Below are 16,757 nucleotides of genomic sequence, written 5' to 3' on the forward strand. Positions count from 1 at the left end.
GATCAGATTTGAACTTAAATCTTCCTGACTCTTGATGTGGTGCATATCAGAAGTAGAAATAATTTATGTATACATTGTCCAGGGTCTTGTCACCCTTTTGTACTGAATCCCAAGGCACCATTTAACAATTTCATCGTGGAAATCCTTGATATACACATCTCTGGAATTTTCCAATAGTCATCCTCCCTAGAACATTCTCCAGTGAATCATTCAATAACTGAATGAAGCTTTCCTTTATGCTGAGTCCTTCATGTAAAATTGTTTCATGGATTGAGGAAATCTGGTTCAAGCAATTAGGCATTTAAACTGGTTTTAAGTTCTGACAAGGACACAGAGTCTAATCCTTACAAGAACAGAATTCTATCATTGAGGGTCAAAACAGTCAAAACATTTCCCCCCTGCTAATTAACACTGAGCCTGCCCTCCAGAGTAGCCAAGACATAAGCCTTAGCTAATTAGGATCAGAAAAGGACTTTGCAGTTTTCTGATGAAAGGAAGTTTTTTTTTTTTTCCAGATGTAACCACATTTTGGATTCAAACACTAACAATTACTTAATGCCATTATTATTCCTTTAACTGTGATTAAGAATTATTGGTCTTGAGGGCCCATTATTGGGTTGCTCTCATTTAGAATTTTCCCTGCCCTTTTCTGTCACAAAAATGAAGCCTCCTCCCATTTAATTAGAGGAAAAATCATGAATGCTTGAATAAACTGAACAGCTTGTTTCTTATAAAGCTTTGACCTTTGAAACATGATGGCCTCTTCGTTGATTATATAAAGGTAGAGACTCAGACTACGTCTTTGAGAAGTCATAGGGAGGATTGTGAGGAAGGATTTCTTCCCACAATCAGGTGCTAAATACACAATTTTGGCCTGTGAAGCTAAAACTGAAACTTCCCAAAACAATCTATTTTTATGTGTGGAAACCGAAGTTGACCATTGTTCTAGGCAATCTAACATGCCAACTCAAGTTCTACCCTCATTGTGTCAACAAAGGTTTTAGGAATCCCCAGTAGGTGGTGTTCACTGACCTACAAAGTTGGAAACCAGTCTTCCTTCCCTGTGAAGTTAAACCTCAAGGACTGAATGCTAAAATGTGATGTCAGTGATGGGATTTCCTCCAGTTGAATATCTCAGAGCCATTTTTGTCTGAGAACTAGATTTAACAGTCCTCTCAACAGTTCTCTGGAAAAGCTCAATGTAAACTCCCACTAGCAGAGACTGCCATCCTTGTGAGGAATGAGTGTTGCCGGAATCCACTGGAAGCCCAGGATGAATGACTGGGCTCTTTCCCCACCCACTGATTACTGATTTCTGAGAGGAACAAAGGGAACATTGAAACTTTTTTAACATTTTTTTTCTTCTAAGCACCCAAGTCTTGGATAAATTCATCATGATCTCTTTGGGATTTACTGAAACAGTTTGTTAAAAATGGCTTTTTGTTATTGTTGTTGTTCAAGTAGGTTGATTCTGTGGAGTTCAATGTTTGGGATATTGGTGGCCCAGCCAGCATGTCCACAGTCAACCAGTGTTTCTTCACAGACAAAGCCTTATATGTGGTTGTTTGGAACTTAGCACTGGGGGAAGAGGCTGTCGCAAACCTTCAGTTCTGGTTGTTGAATATTGAGGTAAGAAGCCTCCACCACTTTCTTTCTTAGGAATCCAGGCTATAAAATGGAACTATCTTGTTTCTCTTAAACCTTAGACCTGACTTGTTTCTCTCAAACCATTTGCTTCAAAGGCGCTTTAGACTTGGGCTGAGTAGAAGATCTCAGAAATATAACAACTGAGTCTTGTTATTATTTAGTTGTAGCCTTTGTGTGTCCATTCACCCCACGAAGGGGAAGGGAATAAGCATTTATTCAATGCCAACAATATGCTACTGTATTAAGTACTTTACAAATATCTAATTTGATCATTACATCAATCCTATGAGGGAAGTGCTGTCATCATTCTCATTTTACAGTTGAGGAAACTGAGGCAAGCAGAAGCTAAATCCCTTGCCTGGCATCACACAATTAGTTAAGTGTCTGAGGCTGGATTTTGAATTCCACTTCACTATCTAACTGGACCCAAGTGATATAATCCTATATCCAAGTGATATAATCTTGGGATTTCATAACAGCAAATACTTACATGAGCTTTAAGGTTTTTAAAATAACAAATGTTATCTCATGTGGCCCTCACAGCAACTCTTTGAAGTAGATATACTGTAGCTAGTATGGTCCCTTTTTTACAGGAGTAAACAAAGTCTCATGACAAGCCTATAGCTAATAGTTTATCAAGAAAAAGGAGTTGACTGTCTGCAATGGAGAATACCATCTGTATCCAGACAAAGAACTGTGGAGTTTGAACAAAGACCAAGGACTATTAACTTTAATTTAGAAAAAATCCTGATAGCTTATTGTCTGATCTTGTTATCTCTCATACTTTATGTTTCTTCCTTAAGGATATGATTTCTCTCATCACATTCAATTTGGATCAATGTATACCATGAAAACAATGCAAAGACTGGCAAATTGACTTCTGTAGGGGGTGGGGGGAGGGAAGTAAAATTAGGGGGGAAATTGTAAAATTCAAAATAAACAAAAGCTTTTAAAAAGAGAGAGAGAAAGGAGTTGAACCAAGTCTGTTCCTCATTCTACATCTAAGAGTCTTGCCTTTCCAATGGATCCTCTATGAGTCTCTGCCTGTCTATGTACCCATCATGCCTGAGACTCATAAACATTTTTAGAAGGTCTCTATAATGTTATATGTTCCATTAACTATCACTTAGCATACAGAAAGACCCAAAAGGACACAGAAGAGATGCATTTTGATGAGATAAAATCAGAAAAGCTCTGAAATATCGACCCAGGTCTGGATGAAGCAACATCAAGAGTTGGAGGGTGCCTAGGCTCAGGTAGTAAACAATGATTGAGGAGCAATATCACAACTCTTACAGAAAGATGGAGTTGAGACAGGTGGGAGACTATGGATGTAGAATATCTAGACATTTTCTACCCCTTGTATCTCTGTTGTAGTTGTCTGGACATTTATTCTTTAACATCACTTTCTGCTAATGAGTTTTTAAAAGAATTGTTTTAAATCAAAGAAGTCTTCACAATGGAGAATTTATAAACAAGTCACAGATCTTAAGAATTATTGGAACACCCAAGAAATTTTGTTTTTTTCTAAGCTGTTCATATACCATCTCCAAAGTTTTTCTTGTGATTGTTGTTGTTGTTATGCATCTGTTTACATAAAAGGTTATTTTTTTCCCTTGCAGGCAAAGGCCCCAAACTCAGTAGTGCTAGTGGTAGGGACACACCTGGACTTAATCGAGACTAAATTTCGTGTTGAAAGGATTGCTACCTTGAGAGCCTATGTGCTGGCACTTTGTCGATCTCCTTCAGGATCAAGAGCCACTGGTTTTCCAGATATCACCTTTAAGCATTTACAGTGAGTGTCCCATGCCCCATTGTGTAAGTGAAAGCAGGTTTTCACTGACCATCTCCCAGGTGTGAATCCTCTTAGTGGTCCTTCCTCATCTCAAAACTCCCCTAGGCTCTGCACAGTCTCATTCTTTCTCTAATACTAAACCTATCTTCCCATGGGACTTTGTGGATTGAGAATTCTTAGCCTTTTTTGTATGTTATGGACCCCTTTGGTAACCTGGTGAAAACTATGGAACTATTTTCAGGGTCCTGGTTTTATTTTTTTTTTAGGTTTTTTGCAAGGCAAATGGGGTTAAATGGCTTGCCCAAGGCCACACAGCTAGGTAATTATTAAGTGTCTGAAACCGGATTTGAACCCAGGTACTCCTGACTCCAAGCCCGGTGCTTTATCCACTATGCCACCTAGTTTTATTTAAAAAAAAATAAAGGATTTCAAGGGTTAGTGAAAATAAAGATGTAAGGTTTTTTTTTCCCCATCTATATTCATGGACCACCTAATATGTATCCACAGACCCCAAGTTAAGAACCCCTGTTCTCAAGGGCAGAGCATCTAGCTAGCCCAGAATTTCTGACCTTGGGGAGGAAAAGACACAGAGGGCCAGAGTTTGTCCTGCAATAAGAGAAGAGAGGTATGGGAACTCTGCTGCCTATTCTGTAGATGCCTTATCAAAGTGGCTATCATTGTTCACCATTTGGATGCCCAGGACAATGATACATATTCACCATGATCCTCCTGGAGCTTCCAGGAATCCCACTTCACTGAATGGAAATCCAAGACAGACACTGCATTGTGTACAATCACTCTGTCTTGTTAGAAATCTTTGTGGAGTAACACAAAAAGTCCCTTATCACTACTGATACCTGAGGCTCCTTCCACTGACCATTGATTAAAGCAGGTTTGGCCCTAGGCTTCTGATACAAATCAAACTCCTTAAAACTTCTCTTCCTAGCTTCCTCCCCTTCCCTTCTCCCTACATATTTTTTTTCTTTGAGGAGGAAAGGGTTTAGTGAGAATGTGACTTTGTGGCAGGGAAGTTATACTGCCCTATTTCAGTGAAACAAACTATTAAAACCGTATTGTGCAGAAAAGGCCGCTGGGTGAGTAGGCCTGCTTTGGAGCAAGCAGGTTCTTCCTGAACGTCTGGGGTTACTTTTTTTCCTTTTCCCCACATGGAAACATTTCTTAACTTGTAAAGGCTATAAGTTTTTCTTGGAGTCGAAGAGAACAAAAGTCCATTTCATCTAAACTCCTGAGTCACATGAGAAGAGTCAGAGGAACGGGATTAGTGCCTTTTTAAAAATCAAGTCACTCCCCCCTCGCCCTTTTACCAAAAAAAAAAAACCAACAAAAAAAACCCTAAACTAAAAATCAATTAAACATTAAGGTAAACAAAGGCCTATTGGCAAGCATTCCCCTTTCTGCAAGCTTGGATTCCTTTTGCAATAATAATATTAGGAGGTGACAGCCTCCTTTTGGTGAGGAGGATGACTTGGGCCCCCTTCAGGAAATCCCAGGCCCCTGTCTCCTAGGATAAAATAGATTCTGTGTTGGCCAGAGAAGTATTGGCAGCGGCTTCCACCTCTCCCTAATGACAGATCCCTGCTTAGACTGTACCACATTCTTGGCAGGGTCTCTAATTCCCTGCTGTAGATTTTCCTACTATGGAATTGAGTTCCATTTACTTGCAGTACACGTTGACGGGATAAAGAATATGGACTCTGGTTTTTGATGGGTCATCTCTCCCTGCCCTAGTCTTCCATGTCTCTCTCCTTCTCCCTCCCCTCCTCCTCCACCCCACCTTGGGAAAAGGTCCCTCCAGGTCAAGTAATTGAGACTATCCAGGGCCTTATGAAGGAACAAAGCAATGGAAATAATAATGCACTGAGGAGTTTAGTCTTCCTTATGAGTAAATGTTGCTCTTTTTTTCTCTTTCCATTTGCAGCGAACTCTCTTGTAAAAGTCTGGAAGGGCAGGAAGGGCTCCGCCAGCTGATTTTTCACGTTACGTGTAACATGAAGGATACTGGCAGCACAATTGGCTCTCAGAAACTTGCAGGGAGACTGGTGTGTATTTCTCTTCCCCCAAAAAAATCTTGTCTTGCCTATTTGGAGCTTTGCACATTTTCATTTTCTTGATTATAAAATATTATGCGGCATATCACTTAGTTTAATCTCCATCTGTTCCAAGAGGGATTGGAGAGGCAAAAAGGGAAAGCATGTTTTGGGGCAAGTTTACTGATCAAATAGAGCTTCCATAAAGTCATAGAGGTTAGGACCGGGAAGGGTTTCTAGACAGCATCCCATCCAGTCCCCTGCCTTATTTCAGGGAAGCTCACTATTTTCAACCCCCTCCCCTGCCTTGATAAGTGACTCAATCTGCTCTACAATCTATGAGGAAATGCTCATTTTATTTGGAGCTTGTTAAGTTTACAAGAGAAAAAATAAAATGGGCTGAAATAGTTGCATGTTGAATTTGTTGTATATCTAAAAAGAAAAACAGAGTCTACATGGTGGAAAGTTGTGGTTTCATTTACAATCCTGGTCTTCTGTTCTGCAGGATATGTGGAAATGCTTGTTTTGTTTATATTCTGTAAAGTTGAAAATAAATAAATAAATAACATGGATAGAACAATCAATCAGTCACTATTTATTAAGTACATCTAAATACTGTGATAAGAATATAAAAAGAGGCAAAAGACAGGCTAGCCCTTAAGAAGCTTGTAATCTAATGGTGGAATCAAGCAGCAAACAAATATAAATAAAGTATGTCATATATTGGATAAATAGGAAACAATTAACAGACACTAGAGAAGACATGAAAAGGCACTAGAATTGAGAGCTTGGGATGATGAGGGAGGTCCACAGAGTTAGTGATTTGTCCAAGGTCCCATAGAAAGCCACAGATTTAGAGCATAACTAAGTTAATTGGAAATCATATGTTTCCCACAGTAACTTGGCAAGGCCTTTGTCTGACCTAATTCACAGATACCAAGGAGTTACCTCAGTCTCCAAGAAGCAGTCATAGCTGAGCAGCAGAGACGAAATCAGGCAGATGATGTTCAGTATCTGACAGATAAACAGATAGAGCAAATAATAGAACAAACCCCAGGAAATGACATCAACGACTATGAAGACTTACAGTCTGGTAAGCTATGGAATTGTGTCTTAAAAACTTGGAGAAAATAACTGTGACTGGGGAGAGGAAGAGGGGTGGCAAGGGAAATGTGAGGCTATGATAGAAGAAGGGGGTAACCTAAGGAGAAAGTGGGACCTCCTCTTATTGCACTTGAGAGAAGAAACTGAGGGTCTCACTTGGGGAATTATAGTTTGACCTTTAGTGGGAAGGGGGAAATTTTTTAAAAGTGGGCCAATGGCATTGCCTGATAATATAATTAAAAACTTACTATAGCCTAGGTGAATGGGAAGAAATAATTTAATTAATATTAATTAAATTAATATTAATAATAATAATAATCAGCTTTTATATACCACTTTAAAAATCTGTAAAACTTTTTACAAATCTCATTTTATCCTCACAACAACTCTTAATGACCTTATGTTACAGATGAGGAAACTGCAGCAGACAGGTTAAGTGACTTGCCTAAGGTCACATAGTAAATATCTGAAACTCAATTTGTATTCATGTCTTCCTGACTTCAGGTCCAGGGTTCTGTCCACTGTGCCACCTAACTACCTCTATGAAAGACTATGAAAAGAACATCATAATAAAAGGATTACAGATTAACATACTAAAATGACATCTCAATCTATAAGATTTTGAAGTATTCATTTTTAGTATAAAGTAAACTTGTTCTTACATCCTCCTGTAGGGATCATTCGATATAAGAAGTATTCATTAGGCCCTTTTTGTATAAGGCAAATGAGAGGCAGCATGGTATAGTGGATCAAGAGATGGCTATGAAGTCAGATTCAAGTTCTGACTCTGACAAATACTGATTCTGAGACCCTGAGCAAAAATTCATCTTAGTGCCCTAGATAGTTACCTAAGACTCTTAATTTGTAGATCAGATGTAGACCAATAGTACAGTAAAAAGTTCTTCACTGGGAGTTATTTCTCCACACCAATGAAATCATATAGCTGTTTCTCTTGACTCCAAAAAAATTTATGTGCGAGGTTCTGGGAATTTAACAGTTTCCAGGCTAATAAAAATATTTGTGTGTGTGTGTGTGTGTGTGTGTGTGTGTGTGTGTGTAACAAAATAGACTGTGAATAAGGTAAAGAAAAGAATATGATAAAGAACTCTAAGAAAATTTGTCAAAGAAGCTCATTTTCAGGGGCAGTGGATAGAGCACCGGCCCTGGAGTCAGGAGTACCTGAGTTCAAATCTGGCCTCAGACATTTAATAATTACCTAGCTGTGTGGCCTTGGGCAAGCCACTTAATCCCATTTGCCTTTCAAAATCCTAAGGAAGAAAAAAGCTCATTTTCAGATAGAGGAACCCATGAAGTCTTTTTTGAAGAGACAATATCAGAGTTCAGTCTCAAAGAAAGAAAAGTCTTCATATAGGCAAAAATAAGATGTCATATTCTGGGCCTGAATGAAAGATTATGCACAGAGATGGCATCAGGAACAACAACTTGAGTTTAAGGTGCAGCTATTGTCCAGTTTGACTGGAACATATAGTTGGAGAATAGATAAAATAATATGGGAAATATAAATGGGAGCTATCTTATGGAGGGACATAAATAGCAGTAGACTTTATTTTATCTTATAGGTTATGGGGAGCAGCTATAGGTTTTTAAGTAGGGGAATGGCTTAGTCAGACCTGTGCATTAGAAGAATTATTTTGGCATCTGTGTAAAGAATGAATTGGTGAAGTGACTTTTGTTAAGTTGACCATTTGGGGTTTGTTATAGTAGTCAAGGGATGAACCTACGCTGGAGTGGAAAAGGAGGATGTGATTCCCTTGTGGAGGTTAACTAGATACGACTAGACAAATAGTTGAATGTGGGTTTTGAAAGAAAAGAAAAAGTGAAAGATAAATTCAAAGATTTGAGCCTGAATGTTTGGTGGTACCTCAGCAGAAATTTGAAAATTGAAAGAAAGGGCACATAGAGAGGAGAAAGAGGGTGAATCATTTTTGAACACGTTGAGATTGAGGGACCAATGGTATTTCCAAGTGGAAATGTCCATCAGGCATTTGCATATATGAGCTTTAATTTGGGGGACAGGGGAATTGGAGTTGAATATATTGATTTAAAAGTTATCTGGATAGTCATCACAGTCAAGAAAATGAATGAAATAATCAAGGGAGAAATTGGATGGATAAAATAGCCAAAGATAGAACCTTCATTTATTCTCTTAACAAACATTTATCTATCTATTCATTTATTTATTTAACAAGCATTGTGACACTTTGGACACAAAGGCAAAAAAAAGAAAACCATCCTTCCCCCAAAACTTATATTCTATTGGGGGAAACCTTGAAACTTGGGATCAAAATGAAGGTCTCAAACCAGTGATAGAGATACAGGGGTGATCAGAGAAGCAGTAGAGTAATCAGAGAAGAGCATCATGATAGCCAGCATCTACAGCCAAAGAAAAAGTGTCTAGAAGAGAGGGAGTGATCAGCAGGATCATATGATATGTAGAGACTAAGGGGAATAAGGATTAAGAGAAAGTCATTGAATCTGACAAATAAAAGGTCAGAGGTACCTTAGAAGAGAATGGTTTCAGTAAAAATAGTAGCCACCTTGCAGGAAGCTGAGTGGATGTAGAGGTCTCACAGTTTGCAAGTTTAGCACTAAAGGAAAAGAGATATAAGCCAACAAGCTTGATGGGACAGCAGGGTCAAGAAAAGAATTTTTTAGGATAGGATGTCCGAGTATAGTTGTGGGTCCCAGGGAAAGAATCAGCAAAGACTTCTCCAGGGAGCTCTTCCTAGATCCCATACCACTGCAATTTCTCTAACATTTGATATTTGGTTGTCCTCTATCTTTCTTGGATTAGCTATCAGCTTTCTCATAGAAACAGGAACACTCTTACATTTCCCGGACACAAGCCATGGACTTAGAAATCTCTACTTCCTTGATCCAATCTGGTTATCAGAATGTCTACAAAGGATTTTTAACATTAAGAGCTCCAAATCAGTGGCCAAGAATGGAGTGATTAGAGCAGAGGATCTCAGGATGCTATTAGTTGGAACAGGCTTCACTGAACAAACAGAAGAACAATATTTTCAGTTTCTAGCCAAATTTGAAATTGCCTTGCCAGTCGCCAATGACAGGTAAGTTGACTTGGTATTTGATTGTTACTAACCAGTAGGATAACAAAGAACAATTAAACTGTGGTGGTGGTGGTGATGGGGTGCACTGATATTTTAACAGTGAGTTCTGATAATAATAATAATTGTTAGTAGTTCTATAGCATAATAAAGTTTGTAAAACTCTTTCATTCAACTTCCTAATTTTTTTTTATTATGGTACCATCAATCAATCATTCAGGTTCAAATTCCTGGAATTATCTCTTACACTTTCCTCTCCTTCAAAACTTAACTACAGATATATCATTTCATCCTCATAATAATACTTGGAGGTAAATGCTCTTATTTTCACCATTTTACTCTTTGCAGACAAAGGATTAGTGACTTTTCCAACGTCATCTATGTAGTAAGCATATGAGGCAGGATTTGAAATCAAGTTTTCCTGATTCTAGGTCCAGTTGTCTATTCATCTAGCTCACGACTTTCCTGGTTGTTCTGTTCTGGATACTCTTCAGTTTTATCAGTGTATTTCCTAAAAAGTGATGGCCAAAATTGAATGTAATAATTGCGTTCCAACAGAACACAGTACAGTGTCATAATCTTATCTTTCCTGTGTTCTACATATAAGATCTCTCTTAGTACTATATAGAATAACATTAGTCATTTTAACTGCCATCAAGTCCTATAGAATAGGCTGTATGACTCCTAGATCTTTTTCATTTGAGTTATTGTCCCAGATATACTTTTCCTACCTTACACTTGTGAAATTGATTTTATAACCTAAGTATCTCTTTTTTTAAATCTTTCTAAAATTTTTTTATTAAATACAATATTCTAGCCTGCCTATAGCTCCTGATTCTGCCATCTAGCCTGACAACTTCCTTTCCCAGATTTGTGTCATCCTCCAATTACTGTATACCTTTCTCCATTCTGTAAATAAAAATTAAAAACCTATTTGGGATTGCAGTATGCCCTATACTTTAGTGAAGAGGGAACATGAAAGAAGTAAGACTAGTCAGATAATTCAGTCATTGAGACTTGAGAATCAGAAAAAGAGAAGTTACTTGGTATTATGATCACTCTTTTGAAGCATTTGAAATATTGCCGTATGAAGAAGGTTTAGGCTTGTTCTATCTCCTTTTTAAGGGGAAAACTAGGAACAATAAGAAGGAATAGAGAAGGTGATTCAGATTTGATTTTAAAGAATGACTTTTTTATTTACTAAAGTGATTCAAGGGGGCAGCTAGGTGGCACAGTGGATAGAGCACTGGCCCTGGAGTCAGGAGTACCTGAGTTCAAATCTAGCCTCAGACACTTAATAATTACCTAGCTACGTGGCTTTGGGCAAGCCACTTAACCCCATTGCCTTGCAAAATAAATAAATAGATAAATAAATAAAAATAAAATAAAATAAAGTGATCCAAGAATAGATGGAATAGACTCAAAAGATAGCAACTTTCATGTTCCTGGAGGTTTGTCAGTGAAGACTGGGTGCCACTTGTTATCAAGGGTGTTTTCTGAGATCCCATGATTCAATGCAGTTGAAAGACCACTTTATTTGAAATCAGAAGGCATAGTTAATTTACCACTCTGGGCCTCTGTTTCCTCATTCATAAAATGGAAGGAGAAGAAAAACATGAGCTCTAAAGCCTTTTATAGATCTGATCCCCTAGGGTGGTAATAGTGTGACTGGAAAGGAAGAGAGGTGGATATTAAAGGCATTGCAAACAAAGAATCGATAGGACTTGGCAATTGATTGGACATGAAGGGCAGAGGAGAGGGAGGATACAAAGATCTTCTCTAATGTCTCTTCCAACTTTCAATCCTACTCTCTTCCCAGCAGATATCATTGTTCATAATATTTCAGTGAACTTCAAATTGCCTACATATCTGAACTGGTTTTTTAGATATTTTCCAAGGCTAATTTATTAGCTAACCAACAGGTTGTCCATTAGCTTTATGACCTGAAACTGCTATGTTTCTATTTGCTGTTATGTCCTAAGTTTTCAGAGCTCAAGCTGCTCCAAATCAAAATTTGAAATCATCTTGGTTTGAAAACAGTTTTTTCTGTCTGTCAATATTTTATACTTCAAAGATGGTTTCAGACAGAGGCTAATTTACCTTGTAACGGACTTTAGGGTATATCTCATAAAAGGTTCTGTGACCTCATGGTGGGTATGATATTTAAATTGAACTTCTTAGACTTTAATCAATCTTAAACCTTATAATTTTTAAAAGAATTCATCATTTCCCCCTCTAGGAGCAATATTCAAACCCTTCATTATTAAAATTACTGCTATCTAAACATTACAAATATCTTTTATTTATAACATTATGAACATTATTGTCTTGCCATTGTACTCTCCTTTTGTTCACTTGTCTTTGACCATTTGTGATCCCATTTGGGGTTTTCTTGGCAAAGATACTGGAGTGGTTTGCCATTTCCTTCTCCAGTTCATTTGACAGATGAGAAATCTGAGACAAATAGAGTCTTGCACAGGGTCCCACAACTGGTAAGTGTCTAAAGACATTTTGAACTAAGGAAGATGAGTCTTCCTGACTCCAGGCCTGGCACTCCATCCATTTCCACCACCTAGTTGCCCTGTACATTCCTAGGGGCATTCTTATCCCTCCTCAGCTTTTTATAATGTAGTCTCACACATAATAAGTGATTTCTTTTCAGCAGAGGTTCTTAAGGAAACAAGTTCTCAACCAGCATTATCACAAAATGATGAAGATAAAATGACATAAATTCTTTATTGACATAGCATAACAGTGTTTTCATTAGGGGCATGCATTTTTTCAGGTTAAAAAAAGCCCTTTTACACACCTAATCTCATTGTTAGAACTCATAAATTTCTCCTAAATGACTAAAACAATGAGTTGTTTTAAAGGAAAAAAAATATTAGCTACTACTAAGTATCTTTCCTAAGTGATTTTTATACTTTTCTCAAACCTTCACAGCTATATTTATAACTGACTCAGAGAATTTAGACCTATAAATTATTTTAAAGATTATTTAATCCGGGGCGGCTAGGTGGCATAGTGGATAAAGCACCGGTCTTGGAGTCAGGAGTACCTGTGTTCAAATCCAGTCTCAGACACTTCATAATTACCTAGCTGTGTGGCCTCGGGCAAGCCACTTAACCCCATTTGCCTTGCAAAAAAACCTAAAAAAACCCAAAGATTTAATCCAATCACCTCATTTTACAAGTAGAGAAACTGAGGCACGTGGAAGTGAAATGATTTTCCCAAGTTCAGACAAAGTATAATGTCAAAACCAAGATTTAAACCTATCTCTGGTTCCAAATCAGTGCTATTTCTATTGCTGTAGAGAAAAACTCCACTACAGCTATTATAGCTTCATTGACATTAAAAAAAATCCTTTGATCTCTAATCAATCTCAGTGTCATATCTAATCATATTTTCTAACTGAAAATTCTTTCAGAATCCATTTTCTTCATGTCACATTATTCTTACATGATGAATTTATACAGTTGAATCATTTGTTTTTCACTTGGAACTAAAAAATAAGGAATGTGGTTGCTTCTCATCAGGTCAGACTATTACAAATAATAAAATTCCAAAGTTCTCATGATAAATGCTTTTGAACTTACAGAAAACTTAGATGTTAAATATATAGTATATTCTTGAACCCAGGCTGTTATCTCACCTCAAGGCAATGACAAAGATTTGGCTAAAAATTTGATCTATCACATTTGGTTTGTTTCAGTTACCTCTTACCACATCTTCTTCCATCCAAGCCAGGGTTAGATACCCATGGCTTGAGGCACCAGGCTGCGAACACAATTCAGAGGGTATTTAAAATGAGCTTTGTGCCCGTTGGCTTCTGGCAAAGGTTTATAGCACGGATGTTAATTAGTCTGGCAGAAATGGATCTCCAGGTAAGTTGGTGTTCATCTAGAATAGAACATAAGGCAAGACTGAAATTCTTTCATTGATATTGCTGGGTCTTAGTTGGCTACTTCCTGTTATAAATCCTGCCCCCCACACACGCACACAATAAGGGTTCTGCTTTTGCTGATGTGAACCAGGTGGTTTTGTGTGGTAGTTACTTTTTTCCCCCTATTGGTATGATTCATTTGGATCACTTCCATAAGTTCCCTATCTACTGCCCCTTAAGTTCTGATGGTTCATTCAGAATCCAGGATTTGGTCTATTAGGAGTAAGATACTACTTATGGTCACCAAGAATTGTTGTGGATATATTTAAAGCTATTAAAAAAAATGATAGTTGTCAATTCAACTTAATTTGATGAAAGATAATGGTTATTACATGCTTTCTCAATGCAACACCAGTTGTTGAGCAATTCACATTACCATTAGAATTTTACTTCCTATTATAACTGTGCTATTAAATTGTATTATGTTAGTATAGTTTTTGCCCCTTCAGGGATCACTTTTCCTTGTCCTTTCTGGTGGCTAAGCCCAGCTATATTTGCTTCTCTTATATTTTGAATCTACTCAGTTAAAAAAAAAAAGGCGTGTTTTGTGATCTTCCAAGCATGCTGAAGCATGAAGAAAATGAGTATAAGAGCTAAGTTTGAAGGTCATAAATTTTAATACGTACCTCAACATTGGGAGAAATGATCCATTTTTAATGCCAATAGGATAGACTGATTAAAAAAACTCGATGTGAAAGAAAAGATCTCTCCAGGCTTTTCCATATAAGCAAAGATTCTTTTTTTTTTAGGGTTTTTTTTTTTTTTGCAAGGTAAATGGGGTTAAGTGGCTTGCCCAAGGCCACACAGCTAGGTAATTATTAAGTGTCTGAGACCATATTTGAACTCAGGTACTCCTGACTCCAGGGCTGTTGCTCTATCTGTGCCACCTAGCTGCCCCTGTGCCACCTAGCCACCCTAGCAAAGATTCTTAAATAACATTCTCCTAATTTCAAATACCTCTTTCCATATCCCTTGTCCCATTTTAGTTAGATTGTAGGTTCTGTGAGAATAGGACCTAGATCTAATTTAATCCTTGCCCAAAGCAACTAGTTTGGTCAATCAGGATGGTCAGGGGCTTCAAGCTCATGTCATATGAAATTAGGTTGAATGAACAGGGGATGTTTAAGATGGAGAAGTAATTGTGATAAATGGCTTCAAATAGTTAAAAGACAATCATATGGTAGAAGGATTAGATTTATTCTATTTGGCCTCAGAGAGCAGAAATAGGAGCAATGCATGAGAGACAACAAAATTTAGCCTTGATGTCAGGAAAATATTTACTAAATTAGAGATATAGCAAATCTCCAATAGTAGATTCTCCCTCACTCGTTGTCTTAAAGCTAAGGTTAGATTAGCATTTATTGGGCAAATGGGGATTCTTCTTTACTGGTGAGTTGGATTAGATGTTTTCTGACTTCTTTTCCAACTTTAATAACAATCATTTAATAATTTTTATTTCATTGAATTGACCCAAATATAAAGTTGTGTTGACCAATAACCAAAACATATCTAGAACCAGCTATGAAACAGAGCCACATTTTTGTGATGATATACAGACCCTAATTTCACTGAAGAAAACAACAGGAAATTGAGCCCAGTATATTCATTAAGTGTCAGACCTTCATCAAAAGTTCAGCCAGTGTTTATTGACAACTATCAGCAACACCAATATGACCTAATATGGAAGTGAATTGGCATTCTAGTAAGAAAAAAAGTTTTATATATAACTTGGAGATAAAATTACAAAAATGCATCATTTTTCTGCTTTTTTCAGCTTTTTGAAAACAAGAAGAATACCAAGAGCAGAAACAGAAAAGTGACCATTTACAGTTTTATGGGCAGCCAGAGAAACCGCTGCAGCACATTCAGAGTGAAAAGAAACCAGACCATATACTGGCAAGAAGGTCTCCTGGTGACATTTGAAGGGGGTTACCTCAGGTAATATATTTTAGTGTCACCCAATGTTATTTAGTCCAGGTTAGGTGATACCATGATAGAAATTAAATGATGTGGGTTAAATATTAAAATGGGGGGCGGGGCTGAGATCCTACAGTCACAAATTTTAAATCCAAAGTTCTGTTTGGGAATGTAGGTTCCACTGACCAAATAGAAATTTGAGGGCATTCCACTAAAATATTTAGAAGACTTCTCCCAATCCTATCCAATTATAGACCTTTCCAATAGAGGTTAACAAGCCCAGAATAAAGGGGGATGGATGAGAAGATTCATGTACTAGAAAAAAAATAGAAGTGGCTTAAATCAGAGAAGCTTAAGGTAAATATGTTTCCTTGCTAATCATCTATGTCATTTGCTGTACTTCCATACTTGAAAAAGAATGGCTGAGTCAGAATTTGAGACTCCAAAGGTCATCCATCTCATCTACCCTATTCCAAATAGAATACCTATTATACCATACTTACCAAATGGCCATCTAGTCTCTGCTTAAAGGCTTCCAGCGAACATTGAAAGTAAGCCATCCTACTTTTGAATTGTTTTGATAATTACATAAGATTGGAAGGAGATAAGGTTGAAAGAAGATGGATTTAGAGATAGAATCCTCCCCCCAAAAGAAGAAAAGATGGTCATTAAAGCATTTTTATACATAGAAAAGAATAGACTTTTTTCCTCACATGAAATCTATCTCTGCCATCCATTGTTTCTTTTTTCAAAATTTGATTTATTTCAGGCAATGGGTTTAAGTGACTTGCCCAATGTCACACAGCTAGGCATTATTAAGTGTCTGAGGCCACATTTGAACTCAGGTCCTCCTGACTCCAAGTCCAGTGCTCTATCCACTATGCTACCTACCCACCCCTCCCATTTTTTCTTGTTCTTCCTTCTCAAGCCCAAGAAAACAAATCTAATCCCTCTTTTACATCACAGCAACAGTTCTTCAAATCCTCAGACAGCTATCCTGTATTCCCCGAGGCTTCTCTTCTTTAGCCTTCCTCCCTTTCTTCAGTCTTCCTATAACATGAATTCAAGACCCTTAAACATTCTGTTTACCCTCCTCTGAATGTTCTTTGTGCTTATCAGTGTCCTTATACTGTGGCACTGTGAACTGAAAACAACACTTTAGATATGATTTGACTGGGGCAGAGTGTTCCCAAAGAAACTACCACAAATAAATA

At 37.5% G+C, this 16,757-nt stretch overlaps 1 protein-coding gene across 3 annotated transcripts in view; it reads left to right on the plus strand.

Moving 5' to 3' along the window:
* LRRK1 (leucine rich repeat kinase 1) overlaps nt 1-16,757 on the plus strand; it is a 175,799-nt gene that overhangs the window by 118,555 nt on the left and 40,487 nt on the right. For all 3 annotated transcript variants that reach the window (XM_074234232.1, XM_074234233.1, XM_074234234.1), the window contains exons 16-22: nt 1,465-1,629; nt 3,270-3,442; nt 5,382-5,502; nt 6,424-6,583; nt 9,410-9,686; nt 13,396-13,567; nt 15,401-15,564. In XM_074234232.1, coding sequence (XP_074090333.1) covers nt 1,465-1,629; nt 3,270-3,442; nt 5,382-5,502; nt 6,424-6,583; nt 9,410-9,686; nt 13,396-13,567; nt 15,401-15,564 — 1,232 coding nt within the window. The remainder of the gene's footprint in view (nt 1-1,464; nt 1,630-3,269; nt 3,443-5,381; nt 5,503-6,423; nt 6,584-9,409; nt 9,687-13,395; nt 13,568-15,400; nt 15,565-16,757) is intronic.

This window comes from Macrotis lagotis, chromosome 4, assembly GCF_037893015.1.
Source record: "Macrotis lagotis isolate mMagLag1 chromosome 4, bilby.v1.9.chrom.fasta, whole genome shotgun sequence".
Taxonomy (NCBI): Eukaryota; Metazoa; Chordata; class Mammalia; order Peramelemorphia; family Peramelidae; genus Macrotis; species Macrotis lagotis.